Consider the following 27,245-nt stretch of genomic DNA (forward strand, 5'->3'; position numbering starts at 1 on the left):
CATAATTTTAATGCATAAAAACTCTAAGAATTCTACAAAATAACTATTAGAACTAATATGTGAATTTAACAAGGTCACAAAGTTAATCTCTCAAAAAAGCTGTATTTTTTTTGTGACAGCAGAATACAATGAGAAAGCAAAAGTGAAAACAATTTTATCTATAATGCCCTCAAAAATAGAAAATACATAAGAAAAATAATTAACAATCATAGACCAGACCTCATGTCAAAAAAAACTGCATATTTCTGAAAGAAATTAAATAGCTAAATAAATGGAGACATACGGCTTTCATAGATTAGAAGACTTAATATTCTTAAAAAGTCTATTCTCTGCCAATTTTTTTTAACAAACTTATGACTTAACAAACTTTCATAATTCCAGCAGTCTTTTTTTGTAGAAATTGACAAGCAAATTTTAAAATTTATATTCAAATTCAAATAATCTTGAATGTCAAGGCAATTACAAAAAATGATTTTTGTAATTCACTACCTGTTTTAAAGACTTACTATAAAATTATGGTATTTAAGACAGAGTAATGTTAACAAAGGAATGGGCGTATAAATCAATGGACTAGGATAGAAAAGCTCAAAATAGATCTGCACATATATGGTAAACTAATTTATGAAAAGCTGCAAAGTCAATTCAATTAGGAAAGGAAAGTCCTTCAAGAAATATTGGAACAATTGGACATCCAGGTAGGGAAAAAAATGAACCTTACCCCTTACTTACACCACACAAAAAAATTAACTCAAGGTGGATCACAGACCTAAAGGTAAAACGCAAAACTATAAACTTTTTTGAAGAAAAATAAAATAATCTTTGAGACCTTGCTTGACCTTCTCAGATAAGTTTGTAAAAACATTCCCTGAACTTATCAAAATCGTATGCCTAAGAAAGGCTGTGGGACTCAAAGGAGAATTTCTTCTAAAGATATCACTTTGTATCTATCAGACTAGCAAAAATTATGGCTCCTAGCGTGGGCCAGGATTTGAGGAGCTAGGCAATCCCCTACACTCAAAAGAAAAGACTAAGTGTATAATATTATATCCTTTTTGCAAGGGTAACACAATAATATAAACAATTTAAATGTTTATGTTCTTGGACACTTCCACTTTTAGCAATTTATTCTGAGGAAACAATCAGATAAGTGCAAAAAACACAACCACAAAATACATAACGCATACACACGATAATGTTCGTTGAAGCATTGGTTGAAATAAAAAAAAAATTGGCGGTATCCTATATACTATGTTTGCAAGATGTACTATATTTGAAAGATATTTTAAGGACAAAACATCTACTGCAACAATGATTACTAATGTGCTTACTTTGCAGTGAAAATGGATTTCATCATCATTAAATAACATCAGATTAAAATATACTGTCAGCAAAATTTGTAAAGACCAAGTTTGCAAGCAATTTTTACAATTGCCTGGTGTTAACCCTGATTTGGATACTAATTTATTATGCATTTTCATAAATTGAAAGTAACTGCATTACATTTGTCTTTTCCAATCGTTACAAGCATTTATTTAATATGTATTCAGAGGATTTTCTAAACCACGATGAAGTAACTAGCATTTAAACCTCTGCCTCCAAAAAGGCAGTTAGTTGCAAGCTGCATTCCATTTCATAAAAATCTATCTCTTTTGAAAAACCTTGCATAAGACATAATTGTCGTTAGTTGAGGAATTCATAAATGACTAGATCGTTTGAGGGCAGCATGTTCCCAGTGTTCTAACACTGCACTTAAAATCCAATGAAAGAAAATAAATGAAACACTACCTTCTCCGGAAACCCCACCCGCTAAGGCCACATACCTTGATTCTTGCTTTCTCTATAAATTCTAGAGGGGCTTTTCCAAACTCAAATCCAGCTCCAATCCAAGGAATCCAGCCCCTTATGCACGGAGGTCCCTGCAAGTTCTTCCACTGAAGGAATAACAAAAGAGCAACGCAACCTAGGATTATAACCACTGTTGGGAAAACTAGTTCCATATTTTTGTCTAGCATCTTCCAGAATCTGCCGTGGCACTTGTTTCTTCCCGGTGGGATAGGGCGCACCCACCGGACCTCGCAACCTTCCTGCTACAACTTTTGCAGCTTCCTCGCCCTCCTAATTGTAACCTCCTCTCCCCGCCCCAATTTTTAGGTGACTTTCGCAACATCGCTCCCTCCCACCTCCACTTCTCTTCCAAGTCTCGGCCAACCCGGACAGAACGCAGGGGCTGGACCGAGGTCAGTGGGCGGGGGCGGAGGGGCGGAGCAGAAGAGGGTAGTGAACATGCGCCGTTACCATGGAGACCAGGGGCGGAGGCTCAGCGAGCACCTCGCTAGCGGCCAGAGAATGCGGTCCGAGAGGGGCGGAGCCCGTAGGACTACATTTCCCAGAAGCCTCATGGGCTCGCATTGTTTTTCTGCTGTCAGTTCTCTGGACCACTCAAGCTTGGGGCTGCTAGGGAGGCTGTGTGTTCGCGGAGCCGGCCGGGCCGACCCGAGCCAGGGACATGATCTCCGCCGCGCCTTTCGTCGGTTGAGGAAAGGCCGCCCTGGCAGGGTGGGAGGCCATCCGCAGCGCGGGGCGCCGGTCACAAAGCGTGCATTGTCGTCCTGTCCTGCCGCTGAATGTCGGTCCCAGAGGATGAAGAGAGGCTTTTGCCGCTCGCCCAGAGATGGCCCCGAGCGAGCAAATTCCTACTGTCTGGCTGCGCGGCTACCGTGGCCGAGCTAGGTACCCGGTTGCCCAACACCTGGGCCTCTCCAGCGAGTCCTTGAGGCGCCGCGCTGGGTGGTGGCGGCGGCGGGGAGGGAAGGACCAGCGGGCGGCTTGGTTCCCGGGTGCTGCGCCCTCTTCTCCCACACGTGTCTGGTAGATGTGGCAGGGTGGGGGGCAAGACCAGCTTTGTGAGGAGGTGCGACTGGAGGTCACTGAGGTCTTTGCCTTCCCATTTCGATCCTCCCCCAGAGGTGTGCTGTTGCTCCGGATCGTGGAGTGTTTAGAAGCTTCATGAGCCATCATTCCTCAATAGGAATCATTTACCTTTTAATGAGGATGACCATTTTAAAAACACAATCCAGTTTTCATCCTTATGAAATCATCTCTGTGATTTACATTCTTACACAGCCTCACTACATCATTGTCTGTTGGGGCCAAATTGGTGGACCCAACGTGTGGGACTTCAGTTATTAATCTATCGCTTATTAAGCATCTACTCAGCATCTGCCACTTGACCTCTTTGAGCTTAATTCGTCTATATTGTGTTTACCTTGCAAGATTCTGAGAAGGCAGTAATATATAAATGCTAAATCCAAGGCAGGGCACCCATTAATTATGACATTATTATAATTACTACAATGCTGAAGACTGTGGAGATATCGTTAAAAAGACCCGGCCCTGACGTTACAGTCTAGTGGGAGACAAGGAGAGAGACAGACAGTTACATTGTGCTTATTATAATGAAGGTATTAATAAGCATCATAAGAGCGTATAGATAGATGGAAGTTACATCTGCGTAAGCAAGTCAGAGAAAACATAAGAGGCCACCTAGAGTGGAATGATAATGACCTTGCATGAGCAGGTGGTGTTTCTGCCAAGGATTTTGTGACTAAACTGCCTGTGTTCCCTGTGAAACCTTCATGTGCATTTTAAGGTTACCCTTTCCTTTTCTTGTCCATTTAAAACAAACAAAAGGCAACAGCTTTGATGTGTTATCATTTGTAAATGTTTGTCCTGTTCTAAAATGAGTTAATTTTGTATATCCAGCAGAGCCAGCACTTGATCTGTTGTTTTGCCCTTTGTGCTCCTCCACTCTTGCCCTTTGGACCCTCTACTTTTTTTCTCTCTCTTCCAAAGCTGATGGAGATTTTTTTTTTTTTTTTTTTTTTTTGCACAATTGATCAACTTTTTACAAAAATTTAAAAGCAGATTGCTGAATGATTAGATATTTCCAGGTTGTTTTCCTTTTCTTTTTTTTTTTAACCTGATGTGTCCCTCTGTGACCAATACTTTTGTAAAAGAACATTCCTTCTGTTAAAAATTGGTGGAGAATTGTGTGGGGGCTGCGATGGGAGATGGGGATACCAAAATATGAGGTGGTTTTGAGTGCAAAACAATTTAGGATCAGAACCTGAAGCATTATTTAAGTAACCAGCAAGAAAACCAAAATTATTTTGAGAGGCATAACCTATGCTAATATAGAGGCTCCCACATCTTTCATATTTCAATAAAGCATTGCTTGAATTCTCTATATGTAAACTACTTCTGTTTTCGGGAAACTATCAACAAGATATTAACTTTTCCAAAGACCAGTGGTAAGATTTGCTCTCTTCCACTCCTGTTTTCTTTTTGGAAAAGGCGTAGCTATAGTTTTGTATCAGTTGGTAGTCATTGAAAAGACTTATTATGTAATGTCAATAATGTTCATGAACTTATCTGAATCTGGTTATTTCAGTTACTCAGGACATTGTGTGTATAAAGTTACAGGCTTGATCTTTGTAATGTGGGACAATTAGCTTCACTCTGTGTCAAGGTAAAAGGTCTGTCTCTAATTCAAAATGTAATCATTAGAAAAAAGTTCTTCATGTACACTTGGTACTTGTAAAGAGGTCATGCATAAAAACTTATCAGGGCTGGAAAAACAGCTCAATATGTGCCTGAATTGAAAGAATACTGAGCATGCCACCACCCTTGTATATAAAAGACGGCATTATAAACTCCATATTGCATATTCTGTATCTCAAACATCAGGTCAGTGACTCATCATCCATGAAATTATAGAATTCAGCTTCATCCAGCACTTATTAAGAACTTAGCATAAGTACTACAGTATTCTAAAAGTCACACTGAGTCTTAATCATGGTTGCAGTCACGAGGACATCACAGAATATGGATACCTAAAATTATTCCCATTGGAAAGCAAAAATTAAGGATAAAAGTCGATTTTAGACAAAATTTCTAAATAAAAAGAACCCAGGACTTGTCACTTTTTTCCCCTGGTCATCTGGGGGTACTCGAGAACAGTGATTTATAAATTTGGGAGTACGTAAGAATCAACTGATTTCTAACTCCCCATCAACCTACTGAGAATTCACAAGCATGGGGCTAGGACAGCTACAGTTTTTAACAATATCCCTCAGTGAGTCTCGTGTTTTCTAAAATTTGAGAAGTATCAGTCTTGTGGTGACTGAAATATTAGTCCAACGATTTTAGATTTTTTTGTTTGTTTCTCTGAATACTGTGGGTTTCCTCCTTGTTTTTCTTTGTTTTTTGTTAGCAACCTTTCCCCTCGATCTCACAAAAACTCGACTTCAAATGCAAGGAGAAGCTGCCCTTGCTCGGTTGGGAGACAGTGCAAGAGAATCTGCTCCCTATAGGGGCATGGTGCGCACAGCCCTAGGGATTGTCCAAGAGGAAGGCTTTCTAAAGCTTTGGCAAGGAGTGACACCCGCCATTTACAGACACGTAGGTATTTATCTTGATTCTGGCTGGTAAGTTTGTTATGAGTTCTGTGTTAGTCTCCTGTGCTTTCTGTTTAGCTGTATCCAAAAACCAGTTTTTTTCTACTGAGGTGATAAAGAATATACAGAGGATGCCAGAAAAAAATGTATACACATTTTAAGAAAGAAAGAAACTGTATTAAAATTGTAATACTCAATATATCCCAATAACAAAAAACAAATACAAGTCACATTTGACGTCTGCAATTACAAGAGGTGCTCAAAGTGGTTACCATCGGCATAATTTTAATACTGTTTTTTCATTTCTTAAAATGTGTATACATTTTTTTGGCACTGTATAGTCTCTAAAGAAGAAAATTAACTCCCAATTATTATTAAGGCATTATTGCCTTAAAATTTTAGAAATGAGTACAGAAGTATTTAGCAATGAACTGTCATGATATCTGTAGAGCACTTTAAAATAGTAAGCAAAAGAAATGAAGCAAATATGGCAAAAATGTTAGCAATTGATAAATATCAAATACAGATATAGAGGAAGTTATATTATTTTCTCTACTTTTCTGTATGTTTGAAACTTTTTCTAGTAAATGTTTTTAAGTTTAAGAAAGAAAAACTAATTGATATTTTTCTCCACTTCAAGACTTTAAACACAAAATTTTATTTTTTTATTTTCTTTGAAGATGAAAAGACAATGCCACATGTCACTCATCTCTGTCCCATACATTAGAGACCAGGCTATTCTGAAAGAGAATAGGGATGACTGTCTAATCCAGCTCTGGCAATAGAGTAAATGCAAAGCAGGTGATTTTTGCTTCAGTTTCCCAGGCTACCTAACTAGCTCTGCAGGCCTTTGGTCGCTCTTAAAGCAAAATAGTTGTAACTACATTATAGCACAGGAGAACGCTTTTTTGCTCTGCTTCCCGAGTGGCACTCAGAAAGCGAGGCGTTGTTTTCAGCTTGTGGATAGAACATAAACTTGGCTTCAACAGAAGGTAGGACAGGTGTGGCATTTTTCTCCTTTACATCCCTAATGTTTCCTCAAGTATGAAGGGATCCTTGCTCAGAAAACTGCCCAGTACTAATATTTACTGTTTTATTATTTTTAAAGCATCAGTTCTTCAGATGAGTAAGTGACAGTGTATTCTTCAAGAACGATTCATCCAGAAGTATGCATAGAGACTATTATTGTTTTGGTACTTTGTATATTTGTGAATATCTTAAAATATTTCATAAACTTCCTGAAGTATCAAGAAAACCTCTCTGTATCAATATCATGTAGTGATTTCATTTTCCATCCTTTTAAAATATTTTTCTGCTTTGCTTGTTTTGAATTTCACTTCTTTTCATTTATATTTTGTTGACCACCATATTTGGTTTTACCATTAAGATTAGTTTCATATGTTTGACACTGGATGGAAAAATTACCATACTACAATAAACTATCCAATGAAGTTATACATGCTTATTGAATGCAAATGCCTGCCATGTACCAAGCACTGTACTAGGGCATATAGAGTAATGAAAACCTACCTTGAAAATTCATGGTCCGATGGAAAGATAAGAAAGAAAATCAAGTTAATTTTCAATCAATATGATAAAGACCATATTAGATGTATGCCAGGGTAGTTCTCAAGACACAGAGGAGAAGCATGGCAGGTGCAAAGGAAAGTGCAGCAGAGCACTTTCTAGAAAACTAGTTCTCTGAGTTGAATCTTGAAAGACTACTAGGAGGAGTTAGCAAAGCAGAGAAGGGAGAATCCATTCAAGAAAGATCAGACAGGATGGGAGAAGACACATGGGGAAGTGTCAGGAAGTCCGTGTGTCGGAAGCATAGGGTGCACAAGAGAAAGACAGCTAGAGAGGTCGCCTGGACCAGCTCAAAATTTCCTCTCTTTTTATTAAACACAAAGCTAAATTCACCTGTTTAATGATCTGTTTTACACAGTATACTCTGGAGGTCGAATGGTCACATATGAACACCTCCGTGAAGCTGTGTTTGGCAAAAGTGAAGATAAGCATTATCCCCTTTGGTAAGTTTTGTTTTGAAAATAATATGCTATTGCCTCTAAGGCTTGAATGTTTATCCTGTAGATTTGTATAAAACTGTGCATTTGTACCAAAATTACCTCAAGTTATAGGCTTAAAATGTGTACTATATAAATCCAAATAATCGAGCATTTACTGCACGTTATATAAACATACATGTACACAGGTATATAAAAATTGTCTCTATATATTAATTAATATTTTCATATTAGAAGAATCCTCATGCAGCACCTTTATTCCTTTTTCTACCGAGAAATCCTGGGCTTTAGAGTCAGACAGAGAGGGGCTCAAATTCCTACTCTACTACTATGTAACTTGAACACTCTATGTTCAGTTTTCTCAGAAGTAGAAGGAATACCTACTGTCAGGCTTTTGTTTTCGTAGGATTGGAAGAGATGATGAATGTAAAGTGCTTATCTCTTATCACATTTATAACAGAAACAGAGACAAAGAGATTATTATAAATAATATACATAGAACGCCTATAAATCAAGAAAAAATATATAAAGAACATAAGGGGAAAATAGGAAAAGGTTATCAACAGGCAATTCACAAAAGAATATAAATATTCATTAAACATATAAATGTTCAAACTCACCAGTAATCATGGAAATTAATTAAAACTGTCTTTTAGCCATTAAACTGTTAATGGGAACGTAAGTTATGAAGCCTTTTTGGAGCATAAAGTACCTGTTAGAATTTTTAAATGTATAATCTTTGGACCCAGCAACTCTTTCTTTATAATTCAGCAATACTTGGACCTGTGCATAAATACACACACACACACACACACACACACACACACACACAATACTGATTGTAGCAGTGTTGATAATAGCAAATTTTAAAAATTTAAACGACTAATATTTTGCAGTAGTTAAATTATGATATGTATTATACAGGGAAATATAACACAACTTTGAAAGAATGAGGTAAGTTTTATATAACTAACATACAAAGATACTTATAATATCTTTTCTGGGTTAAAAAAAAAAAATCCAAGTCACAACTATAAGAAAAGGGCAATAAGCAGAATTTCACCTTCCAGGCAAAATCTCTTGGCCCTGTTTTTGAAAAATTGTAAGGTACTAAGCTATACTGATTGCTTTCCCCGAGTCAGTGATGGAATAGATTGCATACGGTAATTCCCACCAGAAGGGAAAGTATAGGTAAGGAGTTCAAAGCAAATACTTCACTCTGAAGGCAACCCTCAGGTGAATTGGCGTGATGTCTTTTGACCTAATCAGAACAATTCATTCAGTCAGTAGGTGAATGTTTATAGTGTGGCAGTCTTGTCCGTAATACTGAGACTGTAGTAATGAAAAACACACATCTCTTCCATCGTTGATCTCACAGTAATAGAGACAGAGGCCTAAACCATCAGAATTCTGTCTCAGTTACAGAGGAGGTAGTGGTTAGGAGATCCACAAAGAGAAAAAAACGATCATGTCCTGTTTCACTGAGGAGAAACAGCCTCCAATAGATTGTTGGTGGGAGTGTAAATTAATATAAGTTCTATGGAAAGCAATTTGACAGGACCTATCAAATGTCACGGAAATGTTCAGATTTCTTAGTGAAAAATTATGCTCATTGTATGCGTTAAGCTATATCCATAACATGGAATGCTATTAAACTATCTTTTAAAATGAGGCGGCTCCTATGAACTGATAGGAATAAGCCTTTAAGATACACTATTAGGAAAAAAAATCAAAGTCCAGAACAGTATACAACCTGGCATCATCTACGTGTGTGCTTTTAAAAAGGAATAGTTACAGATACACGTTTTGTGTGCACAAACTGCCAGTTGTAACCCAGTGGTTAAGACCAAGGGCTCTGCACTCAGAGTGCCTGGAATTACATCCTGCCTGTACCACTCACTAGTAGTTGTGTGATTGGAGCTGTCATTTAACCACTTGATGCCTCAGTTTCCTCATCTATAAAGAGGAAATGCAGTAGTACTGATGTCAGGGTCATTATGAGAATTAGATGATATTTTTAGAAAGGCTTAGAACAGTGCCTTACACAATAAGCATTCAGTAAATGCATTCTTACTCTCTCTAGAAAGGCCTAAGAAACTAGTAATTGTGACTGCCTCAGAGGAGGGGAAACGGGGATAGGGACCTTTCTTTCATTCTGTACCCATTTGTACCTCTTCAGATTTGTTTCAGAGTAAAAAGAAAGAAAAGACCCCTTTTCCCCCAAGAGACAATTGCAATAATCTAGGTAAAAGATGTTTGAGGCCTGGCCTGAGACACAAACAGCTGGAATGAAAGAACACAGATTCAAAGCCGGTTAAGTATAATAGTCTAGACTCGATCACTATTGGCTCTAGGAGGTGAGGAGGAGGAAGAATCTAGGGACAGAAAGAGTTTCCTCAGAGAGAGCAAAGTTTTCAAAGCCCCCTTGGTTTGGTAAACTACTAATATAGTAGTTTATACAATTTAACCAGCCTTTGTCTGCTAGACCGATTTTTACCTTTGTGCTGTTCTTATTCCCCTGTGGTCAGAATTAAACTGCAATTACCAGTTCAGATGTTTACATCTTTGAACCAACTGCCCTTCCTTTGAATTTCAGGCCCTGTGAGGCCTCTGAAACTTCAGATTTGAATTTCCATTCCTTGTGGTCCTTTAACCCTTCCATCTGTCAGCAGACAAACCATCTACTTTCCTCTGTGATTTGTTTGGGTCTGTTCCTCACTGTCTTAAACCTCTTATGCAGGGGCTATACCAGTATTGTTTACTATAAAATTTGTGAAATTAATGATAACCTTTAAAAATGTATATATATATATTTTTTAATAATTAGGAAATCAGTGATTGGAGGGATGATGGCTGGTGTGGTTGGCCAATTTTTAGCCAACCCAACTGACCTAGTGAAGGTTCAGATGCAAATGGAAGGAAAAAGGAAACTCGAAGGAAAACCATTGAGGTAAGTTCTCCATTGAACTGATTCCTTTCCACTTTGCCAGCATCATATTTTGAACATCTACCTAATGGATGTATGTATGCATTTTATAATTCAACAGTCAGTAAAGACATGAATTCTGACTATCTTCATTTGGAAGTTATATTCATTAAGAGGAGCGCTGTGATGGATCTTTTCTCTGCATGACAAGGTGTACTTGTTCTTTACCAGACAGATTACGTGTGTGCTGCTTTCCCCATCCATAGAAGCTCGGTATACAGAGTTTGGTCATTAAACTTATCTCTCGTGTGAACCCCAGTTTTACCATTGTGGCTTGCGGTTGTGGAGGTCACTAAGCATTTGTTTCTTTGTGCTTAGAAGAGGCCATCTCAGAAGAGTTGCGTGATAGCTAGACTGCCTGGCTCCCAAGGTTCCCCAAAACTTGGTTTCTTTCCCTTGCTTTCTCGAAGGAGGGAAATAGCTAGGTTGACCTTGTAAATTGTTCCCACTTCCCTAATGCCAGGCCACCTCTTTTCCCAAGTTTATGTTTTAAAATTATGCCTTTGTGATATAAAATCCTCCGATTGCATTACCCTATATTATCAAAGTCTGCCTTCCTTTAAAGGGCTTCATGTTCAATAATTTACAAGCATACTACTTAGCTAGTTTCCCCTGGGAAAGGGGCAAAATCTTGCAGATAGATAGGCTTCTCCGAGGATGAAAAGTGCAGGATGCCTTGAGCTGAGTGGGAAGGGGTCTGCTCGTCTGAAAACTGCAGGACTGTGGCTGAGCCAGAGATGAAGGAGGGTTTGGAGTCTCCTTTGGGAGTTCCCCCACTGACCCTGCTCTCCCCTCTGCTACTCGTCTAGCTGACTCAGTGGAAAATGAGGTTGGGCTGCAGCAGCCCAGGCTTCTTTTTGGCCTTCCCAACAGGAAAAGAACATGCACTGCAGACGAGGAAAGGAAACCACTCTGACTTAACCAAGTGTTTTACAGGATCCTGGGGCCTATTCTGTCATCTTGTAACAACGTCCAATTACTAAGTAGCAGGGAGAAGTGATCTTGCCTTGGTTGGATACATGGAGAGAACTAACTATTGGGATCCAAAAATAATCTGAATTTTAAATTTATCACCTCAATTTTTTTTCCCCTCTCTTTATCTCTAATGGTGGAAATTTTTGGTTTCCTGTAGTAGTAAAGACATTGAATGTCATTGTAAAGAACATGTACCTTGGGATCAGACGACCTGGGATTCAAACCCAGTCTTACCACATTTTATCTCTGTAACCCCAGTCACGTTCCTTAACCTCTCTGAGCCTCAGTTTCCTCAGATATAAATTGGAATAATACACACTTCAGAGTTTTCAGGAATAAAATGTATCTTATGTATATTTAAAAGTCTGGTGCTTAATGAGCACACAATAAATTTTAGCTACATTGACCACTGATAATGAGCGTAATTCCCCATACAGCGTAATAGCAATTATGCATGCCCCCGCCGAAATATGTCATTTTATCTTTTTTGGTGAGACTCAGAGCATGTAATGCCTGATTAAAAGCAACACAGCTAGTAATTGGTAATGGTAGCATTTGACTCTAGGTATTCCTAACTATATAAAATCCAGACTTTTATTTTATACCAGAGGTTTCCAGATTTGGTTCATTGTTCAGCACCAGTTTTTATCTGTGTATACAAAAATGATCAAAAGAAGAATAAGGTAGTAAATTTTCATAAACCAAAGTATTCAATTTTAAAACCTCTTATGATGCGGCTGTCCTTCTTACTTCTTGATCTAAAACTACCATTTCTTTTATGAGATTTTGTGAGGATCGATTTTTTTTATGTTATTTGGTGAAATTACAAAATTTACACAAACTAGTAAAATGAACCTAGATGTCTGATAACCCTGGTCCCTCCTATAATTAATTTGTGCACTGATGATATACAATATCAAGAAAGAAATTTTAATCTGTTCAAAACTATGAGAAGAAGAGGATGATGCAGTTTATAAAGATTTCCATTAAAACTGTTTGACGAAATGTTGGCCATTTCTCTAAAGGATTATTAAGTTTATCTGGAAATTAGACTTATGTGGATTGCTTTAATTTCTAACAATTCTGGATAATTAGGATGTTATTTTACTCCAAATCATAACAGCTATAGGCAAACCTTATCTGATTGCATTCCACACATAGGAATGCGTAGAGTTTTAACATTTCATTATTATTTTCCTTTAGATTTCGTGGTGTACATCATGCATTTGCAAAAATCTTGGCAGAAGGAGGAATACGTGGGCTTTGGGCAGGCTGGGTACCCAATATACAAAGAGCAGCACTGGTGAATATGGGAGGTAATGGAAACTTGATTGATTTCTGCAAAGCCTAATTACCTTAATCATTATCAGTAGTCACGTCAGGGAAAATGAAAATTTTTATTATTTTTAATAACATATATTGGCAAGTCTTTTATTAATATGTTGTACTATCATAATTGAATATTTTCTTTAGGGCATTTTCACTCTTTTCTACAGTGATATATGAAAAGGATTTCCAAAAATAAGCAAATTGTGACAATAAGGAGATGAGACCAAACTATTTTTAAGGTCTCCTCTCTACCCCACACCTTCCTCTAAGATTCAAAAGATATTAGTTGTTGAATGAATAAGCATTTAAGTCTTCTTTTTCTTTACGTTGCCAGATTTAACCACTTACGATACAGTGAAACACTACTTGGTACTGAATACATCACTTGAGGACAATATCATGACTCACGGTTTATCTAGGTAAGTGATTGTTTTAGTCTTAGACTCTATTTTTTTCTCTCTGTCACATTTTCTTCCATATTTGGCATCCATTCTAAATGTTGTCTCTTTTGATTGGGAATCTAGTAATGTCACACTTAGAGAAAGGTGATAGATAGTACATTTATAAAGAGCAATTTTCTTCAAGTTTGTAGCAGTTAAAATAGGAAGAGAGACAAAGTTGCAGAATGTTGCAGGGTAAACCTCCCCAAAGACATGCACCTTAATGGGGGCCCTCCTGGGGTCAGACTCTGATGATTGATTCTCCAATTCAATTTAAGAATTATGTTTGAGTATCTTTTGTGTCAAAGGCACTGGGCATAGCGGGTCCCAATGTTAAACCCAGCTCCTTCTCAGGGAGTTTACCAAAGCAGAAAACAAGACAAGTTTAAAAACTCTGTATAGTAAATGCTAAAAGAAAGTGACTAGTTACTGTAGAGTTGAGAGGAGGGAATAAAAATATGGAAGGGCCCACAAAGGAGATAGAATTAGATATGCGTTATAAAGGATTGTGGTTCTTGACAGACAGACGGGAAGAAGCACATTCCAGGAAGGAACAAGTAGTCCCTTAATCTCTTTGCAACATAGTTTCAAATATCCATTAGAGTGAGTTATTTTATAGATGTGTGCTGTCCTTAGCATCACAGTGCTTTTATTTGGCTTCTGATCCTGTTTCCAAACTCTAGAACCGTTTATGCTATTTAGATAATCCCCAAAGCATATTAACAGTATCAAACCAATGACATTTGGAGATACATAAATATAGATATGATACCTAATTCAGGTTCACCTTAACTTAATATTCCTAGAGTAGTTTTTCTTCATTGTTCCTTTTTTAAAATAACCGCTACCTTTAGTGTTGCTAGGGCAATCTTTTGATGTCTTTGCTCACTGCTCTTTCCCATTCCAACGCTCACCCAGGCGTGTTCACAATCTACCATACCCTCTCCATCCCACAGTCTGGGCTCCTCTTTCACAGAGCAAACAGGATGTTAGCCCTCCTTCCACTTTTAGCTCCATCCCTAAAACACGTGTACTATCTGTAGTCTCCCTTACCTTCTTTCTGCCTGTCTTTGTGCAAGCTGTTCACTCTGCCTGTGAGACTTTCTTCCTCAATTGCTACCCAGTCAAGACATCTTGTGAGACTTTCTCATCTTTCGCGATGCTTGTTTGTTCCCGTGTTAGGCTTTACTCTGGGAGCAGCACATTCAGGTCTATCTGAAAGGCCCACAGTGATATTATCTCCGTTTCTTTTTCATTGTCTTTTTACCCAAATGGTCCTTGAAACCCCACCCTTCTAACCTAAGATTCACGGATTTCCCAGCAGGTATAAATCTGCATAATGTACACCGCTCCACCTAACAGATGTGTCTTTTTTGGAAAGGCCTAAGATATCTATCTGTATATATTCCAGGCCTCGTCTGAAATAACTTAGCCTTATTGTTCTAATTCAGGCTTTGAGAAAATGGGATGATTGGTATTTGGTTCGTTTTTGAGCTCCACCCACGGAATTAGGTTTTTAAATGGGATGGTGTGAGTGTGTATGGAATATGAGGCAGCTCAAACGTTGCTAACTATGAACTCACATCTAAGCAGGTAAATAGTGCTGTGTGATCTGAAAGTTCTAGATGCAGTGTCATGGGATAAAATGAATGCTCACGGAGGCTCAAAGGGGATTGCAGCTGTGCAGAGAACTTTATACAAGCCATCAACATCTGAGGAAAAAGGAGTTTGATATGAAGAGGATAATAAAAATGGTGGAAGCACTGAATTAGGCAATTAAACATGGTGAAAATGGCATATTGTATGCTATGTATGTTTTAGCACAATTTTTAAAAAAATGGTGTGAGTAAAAATGAAGTCCTGGGATAGGGTAGGAGCAGAAGACAGTGGCCAGGATTTTAGTGAGGTGGGAAGGCAGGTGGCAAGGTGTGTTAATAAGGGAAGCAGAGAAAAGGTGAGGAGTTGAATTAATGGCCAGGAAATTGTATAGAACAGGAAGATCAGGATAATCCCCCTTTCTTTTCTTTTCTTTTTTTTTTTTTTTAACTCATGAGGCTACTGAGAGCTAAAACTATGCAAAAGGTGAGTCTACATTGTATGAAGATTATACATGACCATGATTAGTTGATTCTGAAGAGAATCACTGATTCTGACACGGTGCTGATGGAACATTTTAAACTAGTCTTAGAGATAGCCATTTGGTCTCCTGGAGAGAACATAAGACTTGCCCAGTCACTTTCTGTTACCACTTCGGCTGTGCCCTGGACTGCATTTGGGGGTATTACTAACAAGGAGTGATACAGGTCAATAGCAGCAACACCCATTACAAGTAGTTTGGCAAAACCGATGTTCCTGTTACTGCTCTATCTTCTCACTTTGACTATAGGCGCCATCTTACTTGAGGCCTTTTTAATTTGCTCTCTTTTAATATTTATTTATTTATTTATTTATTTATTTATTTATTTATTTATTTATTTTAAAGGAGGGCGCAGCTCACAGTGGCCCATGTGGGGATCAAATCATCAACCTCGGTGTTATTAGCACCACCCTCTAACCAACTGACCTAACTGGCTACCCCCTAGTATTTATTTTTAAAAGAAATCTAGCCAGATCATACTATGGCCTCAAAACAATTTGATGAGAATGGGATGAGGCCATTGGCAGTTGCATCCTAACGTCTCGGTGCCAAAAAGTGTCATCCGTTGCTCAAGGACGTTTTTGATGTGGTTAATGCAGGTGAAAGAAAATCGCCTAATAATCAATTACAAGAGCTGCCCACATTTTAAAAACCAGTGTATTAATACTAACACTCTGTTAGAAGTAGCTTGACTCTTGCCGATTATGCGGAGAGGCACCCAGCCCTCCCTGAAGCAAATGAACAAGTAAATATGTAGCGTTTGCTTCTAGTCTTTTGGGCAAAGAGGGAGAAGTTGTGTATCTGTTTTTACCATATTTCTTTGTTCTTCCTTACCTCTTGATTCGTTTTGTGGGCTGTTTCCAGGCGATAGTTTTAGAGGTTAGGTCAATTTTATGCTAGTGGAGACATTTGTGTGTGAAAATATGAAGGTATATTAAAATCAATGATATTAAACTTTTAGTTTCAAAGAATCTGAACAAATAGGAAACAATGTGAAAAGAGCAGTAGTCTGCATTATTAGACTACATACAGCAAAACGATGCATTCTTTCCACATAGTAAATGCCTTCATGTGGACAGAGACCCAAGGACAGTTATATAACGGTTGGGTCATGTGCTAGAGTACGTACATAGGTTCTTTGCGTTCCTTCTCTTGAATCCAAGTAGTTCTAAAGTGCTTTCCTTCCTTTGAATTTTGAATCTTGACTTAAAAGAGGTAGAAAGAGTCTGAGTACTTTCTGCTACAGCAATTTACAGTAAAAGAGAATATGAAGATTCCTAATTCACTTTCAACTTGCCTACCACAGACCCTTCAGAGATTTCAAAAGCCTTGGCACAGAAGTCAGTGGTCCTTATCTCTGTAAGGTATTTGACGCACCAAAAGACAAACAAATTTTACACAGTTTTCCTTCCTAGCTTTCCATGAGCCAAACATACGCTATTATTCTTCAGACTTCCATCATGACCCTGGTCTATGGAATCAGGTGCCAACTTCTGGGACTGGGGCCTTCTGTTTTCTTTGACTCAGATTGACCACCCCTCTTCTCATTACATGACTTACTCCTGAAAAAGTTTAAAGCAGTTGATTTTATGTTTGTGGAATTTTGATCATGTTCCCATATTGCCCTTCTCATGCCTACACACATAATGAACTGCTAGTAGTTTCTAAACTTTTCAGTCATTTATACACTCTTGTTTTACTCATCAGTAGCTTGACCACATTGATTTTGTCTCTTTCGTGTTACAAGAAGACTTTTTCAAGGAGTGATTAACCTTGTTGGGTAAAGAGAGAGGTATAAGCAGAAACACATCAGACCCTGTGCCTGAGAATAGTTTGAAGAAAGAACAGAAATTTTCCAATTAGATGGGGTGTAGGACATTCTAAATGAAAGAATTAATGGCATGGAGGTGTTAGTGTAGTAAGTACAGAGAACTGCACTTAGTTATACTATTGTTAGAGCGTAACAGGCAAAGAGAGAGTATCAAGAATGAAATCAAACTCCCTAAATAGCGTTCACAGACGGCTCTCTGCCTACTTCTTTGGTCTTTCGTCTGGCTGCATTCTTCCTCCTTCAGGACACTGCCGCCATGTTGGTTGCTTTCTGTGTCTTAAACACACCGAGAGTGTTCCTGCTTCTTTTCCTGTGCTCTTCCTTCTGCTTGTAAGACTCTTCCTCTAGATCTTCACATAAACACTTCTTTCTCACCAGGTCTCAGTTCTTCTGTCACCCCAAGAGACTTACTGCCTATTACCCAGTTACTCCCTATCACGTTACCCTATTTTTTTCATAGTGCATATCAGCATCTGAAATTGTTCATTTCTTCTCAGCCTTTCCCCAAGCAGTGTAAATGCCTTGAGGGCAGGATTGACCTTATGTGTCTTGTTCACTGTCCAGAAGGGTACCTACCACCAGTAGGTCTTCAGTGTATATTTATTGACTGACATTCTTTTGTTTTTTTCTACCTCGTTAATGAATTAATTTAGCATTGGTTTCAAGCTACAAGAGCATTATTTATGAGGCATGCTACAGTAATATATTTATTGTTCATTCTAAATAATAAATTCCCTTTTCTTAAAATTGAGAAACTGCTACATATTACCTTTCAATTTCATTTATTTGTATCTATAGTTTATGTTCTGGGCTGGTAGCTTCTATTCTGGGAACACCAGCTGATGTCATCAAAAGCAGAATAATGAATCAACCACGAGATAAGCAAGGAAGGTAGGTAGAAAGTCTTCAGTATCCATGTGTCTAACTGTCTATAATAATACTGTTCTTTAAAGACGTTTCCCTTATTTATTCTTTTATTTTATTTTATTTTATTAGTTTCAGGTGCCCAAGACAAAGCAATACTTAGACATTTATCATTTATATCCCTCACACTGTGTCCCTTATTTATTCTTGATAGAAACGTATTTATGTGTTTATGTGTTCAACCAAGAAATTGTTTTTATGCAATTACCTGTTCTGTGATGAAAAAGTACTGTACCTTTAGGGAAATAAGCTAATTTAATGATCAAATTATTTAGACACAAGATATTTATTGTGACTTTATAGTTTTCAACCAGTTTTTGAAAACATCTCTGCTGAGAATTTGCAGAGCACTTTCTTCAGAGGCTTATGACTTACAGGTAACATGGAAAATTTGATCTGATATAAAACACTGTGTTCTCTCTGGAATAGATCAGGTAGACTGAATTCTAAGCATAGTCAACCATGAAAATATCTTTAAACTCAAAAGAGGTGATCTGTTAGGTTGGTGCAAAAGTAATTGCGGTTTAGAAGGTTAAAAATAATTGCAAAAACTGCAATTACTTTTGTGCCAACCTAATATAATGTCATTTCCTTGTAATACTGATGAAGATACCGTGGGAACTTAACTCGTCTTTATATTGGTTAGCCTAGGTAAAATTGGTTTTGTTATATACATCATTTTGCTTCAAGTTGCAATACCTAGCGACATTAAGTGAGGACTTACTATATACAGAACCACAAGTATTAATCGTTCTAAACTAGCAGAAAATATTTAACATATAGTAAGTTCCTTAGGCTATTTTTTGTTTAAATTTTATTTATACATCTATTTACATACAAGTGATTTAACAAAATTGTCTTGTTTCCTTTCAGGGGACTTTTATATAAATCATCTACTGACTGCTTGCTTCAGGCTGTTCAAGGGGAAGGATTCATGAGTCTGTATAAGGGCTTTTTACCATCTTGGCTGCGAATGGTAAAGTTAGGTCTTTCCTTCCTTTGTTTTTGTTTTCTATGGACTTAAATTACTTTGAATCTATAAATATTTTCCCTTTTCTCTTCTGGTTTTTTGCCTGGCCATGTCCCTAAGCCACAATTCTTTCTTTCTTTTTTATATTTCTTTTTCTTTCCTTTTACCTCTCCTCAGAGGTAGATTAAAGTAATTTAGTTATGTCCAGAAATAAATAGGCTGATATTCTGTTATTATAAAGCCAATAGATTTTCTGCAATGTAAAGCCTTTAGTAGTCTATTTAACCAAAATATTATTCTTTCAGACAGGTAGACAGATTACATACTAGAGACTATTCCTATGAAAATGTTACTGTTTCAAACACAATTTGTTACTTTGATGGCAAATGTTGTATAACCCATTAATACTTACCACAAAGCTCTGCTTAGTAAGAAAGCATAATGTTATTTTTATTTAGCTTGGATGTTATATTTTATGAAGTGAACTAAGATGGAGAATTAGACAGACTTATTTAAGTAAAATAATATACAGAGGGTGCCAAAAAAATGTATACCCATTTAAAGGAAAACTGTATTAAAATTGTAATACTCAATATATACCAATAATAAAAGATGAATACAAGTCACGTTTGACTTCTGCAATTACAAGAGGTGCTCACAGTGGTTACCATCAGCGTCCAGACACTTCTGATTATGGCAAACTACTGCTTGAGCAACGCTGACCAAAGTGTCCACTTGTATCGCTGCACATGCTGTTTGAATTTCCTCACACAGCACCATGCGTCTCAAACTTATCCCGAATGTGGACAGTTGTGAGGCGTGTTGGAGGCTCTGTTGCAGACTCACACCTCCATTGTCGTACTTCTACAACAATGTCGAATTTCAAATACCACTTCAAAATGGTCTTGCGCTCCTCGAATGACAACCATGCTTCCACCATTTTATTTGACTGTCCTGCCTGTAGCATGGTGACGCTAGCATTCATTTGATTAACGCCATGTTTTGAGCTACACATTGCTACCATAATTCAACTTCAAAAAGTAATACATAGATAACATCTCTTAAAATGTGTATACATTTTTTGGCACTCCCAGTATATAATAAAAAACAAGGTACTCAATTATTTTGTAAGTTAGAAACTATTTGAAAGAATGAATGAGTTATGGGTTTAGAAATTCAAATAATCAGTACTTTATACAATATAATATCAATTGAGCACTTACTGCATGCAAAGCTCTGTACTCAGTGCCTGGCTCTGGGATAAACAGAAGAGTCTTGGCCCCTGGAGCTGCGAGTCTAGGTGAGAACAAACATTGAATAAGAAACTAGGATGAGCAGAAGGGGAAAAGTGATGAGCAGAAGGGGAAAAGTGAGTGGTACCATGGAAATATAAATATAAAAAACATATATATATATATATATATATATTGCCAGTAAGTACAGCCTAAGTCGAGAGATTGAGAAAACCTACTTGGAGGATAGACTTTTAAATTGAGATTTGAAGAATGAGTGCTAAAAGGGGTAGAAAGGAACACTCTAGTCAGAGGGACTATTTGGAGTGGACAGAGAACATGATGGGTTCCAGGAACTGAAGGAAGCCCCGCCGACCAAGGCCCAAGACATGGAGGAGAACTGCGCAGGGCGAGGCCAGAGAGAGGCGGGGCTCAGATCGGGAAGGGCCGTATGACCCATCAGAGTGAGGGGCAGCCCCTTGATGACACGTACATTTTTAGAAAGATCATTCCGACTGCCATGTGGCTTGGGCACATTTGCAGGGAAGATTTTAGTTTAGTTTTGGACAAGTTTTGAATGTCACAGGACATCTAAGAAGAGTTATCTAGATGATTAGCTTAACATATTGGTCTGGATCTTGGAGAGAATATGGGGATAGAGATTTAAATTTGAGAGCTGTCCACATATAGATGGTAATTGAAGCTTTGGTAATAAATGGCATCACCAAGGGATAGTAGGTATCTATTAATATGAATTTAATAGCCAAAGCCCTTGGGGATATCTGATACAGAAGTGTACCCAAGTTGTGAAACATTTTGATTGTCTGGATTATACCTTGGTATTATCTCATCTGTGGATATTTCTTACTGAAAAGGAAGATTTTTATTTGGCCTGCATGCACCAGACACTATTACAAGTTCTGGTAATACTAAGGGATAAGAATGTTTATTTTTTTGCACTAGAAAAGCTTACAATGTGATGGAGAAGATAGACTTACGTACTTAAAGAAGATAGATTTAAGTACTTAATATTACAGAAATAATAAAGCTAGTATTGCCAAATCACTTTGGTATACGGCCAACACTGTGCTAATCGTTTTTATGGCTTATCTCTTGGAATTCTCCCAACAATCTATTTAGTAGGTTACTATCAGTTCTCTCTTTTATAGAGGAGGAAACAGAAACTTATAGAGTCCTATAGGTAACTTGGCCAGGGTAGGTGGTTATTAACTAGTGGAGCTGGCAGGTCAATCCCAGGCAGATTGGCTCCAGAGGACATAGTCTTACCAAGGAAGTCGTATTAGTGCTCTACCAGTCATATGAACAAAACGCTGCGGCAACATGAATAGTGGAGTAAAAATGGCTTTCGCTGTTTAAGAAGTCTTAAATGGCTTCACAGCGGTGACATGTGATCTGAGCCTGAAAGGGTCAGTAGGCATTTGTCAAGAAAAGCATGAGGTACTAACAATAAATTTAAAAAATAAATTAAAAATATATATATTCATGAAAAAAAAAGAAAAGAAAAGCATGAGGGATCAGCACGAGCAGAGGCATCAAGTCATGTGAGGGCCTGATACTCGGAGAACCACAGGAAGTTCAGTGTGGCTGGAGACTGCGTCCCAGAGGGGAGCGGTGGGAGAGAATTCTAGAGAAGTTAAGGACTCAGTGGAGAAGGACCTTGTGGGCCAAGTTTTGTACTTTACATGTAACCATAGCCAGCAAACAGCTGCTCAAACATGGGAGCAATGTGCTAAGACTTGTTTGGGGGCAAGATGACTTTGGCAGCAATACAGAAGATACTTTGAAAGCTAAGATACAAGAAAGGAAGCCTAGACAGTGGTCTAGCCAGGAGATGGCTGTAGAAAGGGAGAGAAGACAGATTCCAGGGACATTTATGGTTAACTCCGCAGGACTTAGTAACTGATATACAGAAGGTGAGGGAGGGAAAGAAGGAAACAGGACTTTTAGGTTTCTAGTATGGGAGACTATGAGGATGGATGAGACCATTCATTAAAAACAAAATCAGGGTTAGGAGGAGTGAGGGGCAGAGAGAACATCGAAGGACAAAGGAATACTGAGCCCACTTAATTGACCCATTGTCTTTTACATGAGATTCAGGAAGTATAGATGACAAAAAAAAAAAAAATGAGTACTTAATACGTGACAACAACTGGGCAAAGCTCTTTACACACATTATTTTTTAAGGTCTTACGAGAACCTAGTAAAAAGATTGTGTTATCCTCATTTTTCAGGTGAAAACCATGGCTCAAAGTAGAAGAAACATGGTTATGTTCATACAGCTAGTCTGTGGCAGAGCTAGGAATTGACCACAGGTCTGTTTAACTCTAAACCCACACTCCTAAATAATGCAGTATACTGAGTTACCCAAGATCCTATAGCTAGTCATAGAAGTTTTAAAAGAAAAGAAACAGTGTGTAGTGATGGCGAGCTATTCCCCGAGGAAGGCTGGCTTACAACCAGAGCTCACCAGGATGATGCCGCCTAGGTCATTCACCGCAGTGCATGACCCTGACCTCAGAAACCTGACTCGTGAGCACTTTCAAGTAAACTGGCCTCCCAAATGCAGGTTCACTTCAGATGACCTCACTGAAATTGATGAGCGGACCACAGCGGTCGCCTCATTCACATTGAGAAACCCTTGGCAAGTGACCCTCTAGACACCATGCTTCCTCCTAAATTCAGGTTATGCAGGGAGCCCAGTTATAATCAGAATGTAGCTTGCTGAACACAGAATAATAACAGGAAGAGCTTATCAGTAGACTTAATACTTAAGAATATTAAGCTAAGAGCCCTTATGTGTTCCGCTCCACAATACCAGGCATGGAGAAGGGCTCGGCTTTTGTTCCAATAGTTAAGGCAACAGGAAGAGCAGAGAAGACGACATGGGTTCATATATCTATACTTGGGTTATTTTCAATGGTACAGCTGTGCCAGTGAGGGAGAGACTAGTAGACATGCATGACCCACATGCATTCCTGCACAGAAGCTCAGTACTTCCCATTCATATACTCCCCGTGTTATGTGGCTATATGACCTCCCTCTTCAACTTCCATTCAAAACCCAGCTGAACTCAGTCCCAATCCCTTCCACTAGGTAGAGGTAGTATGACCTCGTTTTGCTCAATCCCTGATTAATACACACTTCGTTTGATATAGTTTAGTTGCTATGTCACTAACATGAGGAAGTCTAATTACCAGAGCAATTAGGAATGACTGTGTAGTCCCCTCTGACCTAAGACCTCTACTCCTTGATCCGATTGCTGTTATATCCTTGGCTCACTTTATTTTTGTTGTCACAAGAAGACAGGATCACCACAGCTTCTCATTCTTTATTTTGTCTATGTCTTCATGCATTGAACTGACCAAGATGTGGTCTCCACTAGTAAATTCTGTCTATCAATATAACATGCCTCATATTTCTAAACACTTGTGACATACATATTGCTTTACAAACTCTAACCAAATACATTTTTCACTCTAATTGCTGAAGCCTATTTCTCTCGTATGACTGTGTTTCTCTCTGATCATTATTACCCATCATCAATAAACCAAACCAGACAGGAAATGGATCCAAGACACCCTTTCTCTGATGGTTCCTTCCAGTGTTTACTCTGTGATTTCCCTCTGTCTCTCCAGCATTTATATCGCCTGTTGAATAACTCTCATCCCCTTACATATAATTCCTTTGGGTAGAGTTACCCCTGCATTCAAGTTAGTCAAGTGTTGTTGAGTTGGAAACTCTTTCCTCTATTTAACATAAATTTTTATATCCACTATGTGATACAGCAGGTGTTAGTTTTGTGTCCTAACTCTCAGAAGGTAATCTTTCATCTTCACTTTCAAGTTCTTGAGTGACTCCTTCTCATGATCCACATACAAACTACATGGAGAGGAGCCCAGCCTAGAATGCAGGCATGCTGAGTTCAAGCCTTTTAGCCAGTGACGTTCAGTAAAAAGAACCATCGAATGGAAACCAGAAGTCTATGGTCTTGACCCGCAACATGCTAATAGGCATTTGATTTTTAAGCCTCAGTGTTTTCATCTGTAAAAATGGGATATCGATCCCTTTCCTTTCTACTGTAAATTGTTCAGAGCAATCTATCTCTGGGAAATATAAGACAGGAATATGCTTTCTCAGTTATAAAGTGCTTTACAAAGGCGAAATATCAAAGTATTTGTTTTCAGCCGAGGTGGATTCAAAATGACTCTGTCATTCAAAGATGTGTATGTATATATGTAGAATAATTGCTTTGAAATATGCACTAACTTCTTTGGTTAATCTTTCAGACCCCTTGGTCACTGGTGTTCTGGCTTACTTATGAAAAAATCAGAGAGATGAGTGGAGTCAGTCCATTTTAAGCCCTTACAGATACAGTGTTCATTCAGTATCATTGAAATACGGGCATCTGCAACACACCCCCTATTATTTCTACCTCTTTAGGAAGACACCTTACTCTACAGAGACTGTGATTTATAGGGGGCAGCACTTTATTTTTCTCTGGAAACCCGAGTTCTCTTTGACTCCTCTTTTTGTTCAAAAGCAATCTGGTTGGATCACACACGGCCACCCAATTGAGACCCAGCACAGCACTTTCTGAAGAAGCATGGAATCCTGACCACTTACCTTGAGAGATCTGACCTTCGAGAAGTTATTCTATGCTCAAGAGCCCGCTTAGAGGAGAAGTGCCAGAAGGGAGACAGCATCTCAGAACCAAAGCAGACAATAGGAATGGGGGAAGACCACACACATACATACATGCAAACATAGTGATTAAGAAATATATTTAACCTGTATGTCAGTATTTGCAAATGGAATTTGACAATTAATTTTTCTGTTGTTAAAGTGCACATACTGTAAATTAAAGAGAGGTGAATGAAAATTCATAAATAAACATTTTGAATTTCCCTAGTGTTGAAGGGAGCTGATGTACCTTTTCTTGCCAGGAGGATGAAAAAAAATCAAGTTGAGATGATGTTACGATGTTTGGATTTCAAGGAAAGCAGCTGCTTTCTGTCAGTGCCCTCTGTTAGTTAGATCTGTGTTAATCGGTTAGCGCTCCATTGCATATGCTAAGGACTTCCTGCCAGCCACGCACGTTGAATTTTGACGAGAACAAATCCATATCCCATTGCAACTTGGATTTGTTGCTAGCTCTTGAAAATGTTCAATATATTAAAAATCCAATGTATTGGATTCAAGTTAAGGTGGATAGATCTTTTTAATAAAGCAACTTCTGTTATAAGCTTTTTAGTGGCATTTTAGATGCAAGGCTAAGATGAAGTCAGCCAGTTCTGACGTGCTTCTTCTTGTCTCCCCTTCCCTACCACTACGGGCCCTAGAGAGAGAGAACTCAGAAATGATTCTGAAGCTATCTCTAGCCTGAGTCGTATTCAGTTTGGCAAAGCCTCCTGCCTGAAAAATTCCTAAGCATAAACTGCTTATGGTATACAGTTGTCTCCAATCCCTGAGTCACATCCATGTTCTAACTGTAGAACAGTGATTTCCTCAGATTCACCTGTTAACCACCTACTCCCCCAACCTCAGGCAGTAGGCATTTCTGGATGGATGGCTACAGTTATGGATAGAGAGAGGCTGTAACTGTCAAAAAAGGAAAACTCAAAGCTGACCCAAAAAAGACCTTGGAGCAGACGAAATAGAATTTGTTACGGACATGGATGCTGCTATTCAGAAAAATGTTTACATGCTCTGTAGTTGCACTAATGCATAATCACTGCCATTTAAGAGGGGAAATATCCTTTAAAATATATTTTAATGTGATGTGCTAATTTGCAGTAGCTTATTGTTTTTCTATAGTTTGCATAATGTGGAGTTTAATCTCTTAAAATCTTCAGAGGGTCTACTTTTCCATTGTATTTGTCAATCTGAATTGAATTGTTAAATATATTTAAAATAACAGTATGTACTTAAATTCCCAAATGTTCTGCAGTGGAACCACTTGGGGAACTTTTGATTTTCTTTATGCTTTATAATATTTAAAATTACGTAAAGAGTGGATCAAAAAAACTATATGCAAACTGGATCATAAAAAAATTTTACTTAGCTTTATTCTTTGAGGGACTTGGGGTGAAAAACATTGCTTAAGTACTGACACTCTTTCTTGATATCTGGATTCGGCATGAATAATTGGAATTTTTTTAACCTGAGATGATTTCTTGGGATTATCTGGCATAACCCTTTCATTTTACATGTTTGGAACTAAGCCCCCAAGAAGTAGCGTTGTTCATGCTCATAAGTTACTTAGTAGCAGAGCCAGGATAATAATACAGATCTCCTAATTACAACCGAAATTTATTGTAAAGGTTTTTCTTTATGACATTTTTTTTTTGCCATACACATGTTAAATGAATTTGAATTGTCTTTAGCATCAATTTTAGAATGGAGTCACCGTGCTTTAGCTTGAACATTAAGACCCTCCATAATCTGACCAAATCCTGTATATTCAACACATATATCCCATCACAGTCATACTTCCTAGTGAAATCATATTCATTGACGTATCTTGGAACTTTGTTTTGGCTTTACCCACTTGAAATCATCTTGCTCCGCTCCCAAATAAACAACAGAAAATAAAAAGGCATAAAAATTTCAGTAATTTTGTGTCCATACTGAAAGACTTAACCATTTCAATCTCACTATCTTATTATACTGCTACTATATGTGGTATCTATCTTCAGCTCAGTATTGATAACACTTAACATCTAAGCTTCTTTTGCTTAACCACGTCTTTTCTCCTCCCAAATGATTTTTTTTTTTTTGGGGGGGGGCGTGTGAAAATTTATTACTACTGTGTTTTCACCATCCAAATTGAAAAATACATATTTTAGTTATATAGTTGTCATTTATATGTATAAGTGAATTAGCATATATACCTAGATAAAATGTCCTAGATTTGCTTTTAG

The 27,245-nt window shown here is 38.0% G+C and overlaps 2 protein-coding genes across 5 annotated transcripts in view; one reads left to right on the plus strand and one right to left on the minus strand.

The window, feature by feature from the left end:
• Nucleotides 1-2,207, minus strand: part of CYP39A1 (cytochrome P450 family 39 subfamily A member 1) — a 74,222-nt gene extending 72,015 nt beyond the window's left edge. Inside the window, exon 1 of one of the 2 annotated variants that reach the window (XM_019734713.2) lies at nucleotides 1,821-2,206. In XM_019734713.2, the coding sequence (XP_019590272.2) occupies nucleotides 1,821-2,012 (192 nt within the window). In that variant the 5' untranslated portion in view covers nucleotides 2,013-2,206. Of the gene's footprint in view, nucleotides 1-1,820 lie in introns of both variants that reach the window. The other variant, XM_074333033.1, reaches the window with a different exon arrangement.
• A 193-nt stretch (nucleotides 2,208-2,400) lies between these two features.
• On the plus strand, nucleotides 2,401-26,934 carry SLC25A27 (solute carrier family 25 member 27). Of its 3 annotated transcripts, none has more exons than XM_019734685.2 (9): nucleotides 2,401-2,730; nucleotides 5,273-5,464; nucleotides 7,402-7,486; nucleotides 10,308-10,430; nucleotides 12,645-12,757; nucleotides 13,105-13,189; nucleotides 17,977-18,069; nucleotides 18,976-19,078; nucleotides 24,612-26,934. In XM_019734685.2, the coding sequence occupies exons 1-9, from the start codon at nucleotides 2,625-2,627 to the stop codon at nucleotides 24,681-24,683; spliced, it is 972 nt and encodes a 323-aa protein (XP_019590244.1). In that variant the 5' UTR covers nucleotides 2,401-2,624; the 3' UTR covers nucleotides 24,684-26,934. The 3 variants fall into 3 exon arrangements, with proteins under 3 accessions (XP_019590244.1, XP_019590246.1, XP_019590245.1); XM_019734687.2 differs by having other exon boundaries at nucleotides 24,766-26,934; XM_019734686.2 differs by having other exon boundaries at nucleotides 24,866-26,934.
• The last annotated feature ends 311 nt before the right edge of the window (nucleotides 26,935-27,245 follow it).

The sequence above is a fragment of the Rhinolophus sinicus genome, linkage group LG05, assembly GCF_036562045.2.
Source record: "Rhinolophus sinicus isolate RSC01 linkage group LG05, ASM3656204v1, whole genome shotgun sequence".
Classification (NCBI taxonomy): Eukaryota; Metazoa; Chordata; class Mammalia; order Chiroptera; family Rhinolophidae; genus Rhinolophus; species Rhinolophus sinicus.

Excerpts from the sequence above, each read along its gene's own strand:
- SLC25A27 (XM_019734685.2), top strand. The coding sequence starts at position 2,625 with ATGTCGGTCCCAGAGGATGAAGAGAGGCTTTTGCCGCTCGCCCAGAGA. Across the intron at positions 5,465-7,401 it reads CGCCATTTACAGACACGTAG|TATACTCTGGAGGTCGAATG; the intron begins GTATTTATCTTG and ends TGTTTTACACAG. Across the intron at positions 12,758-13,104 it reads AGCACTGGTGAATATGGGAG|ATTTAACCACTTACGATACA; the intron begins GTAATGGAAACT and ends TTACGTTGCCAG.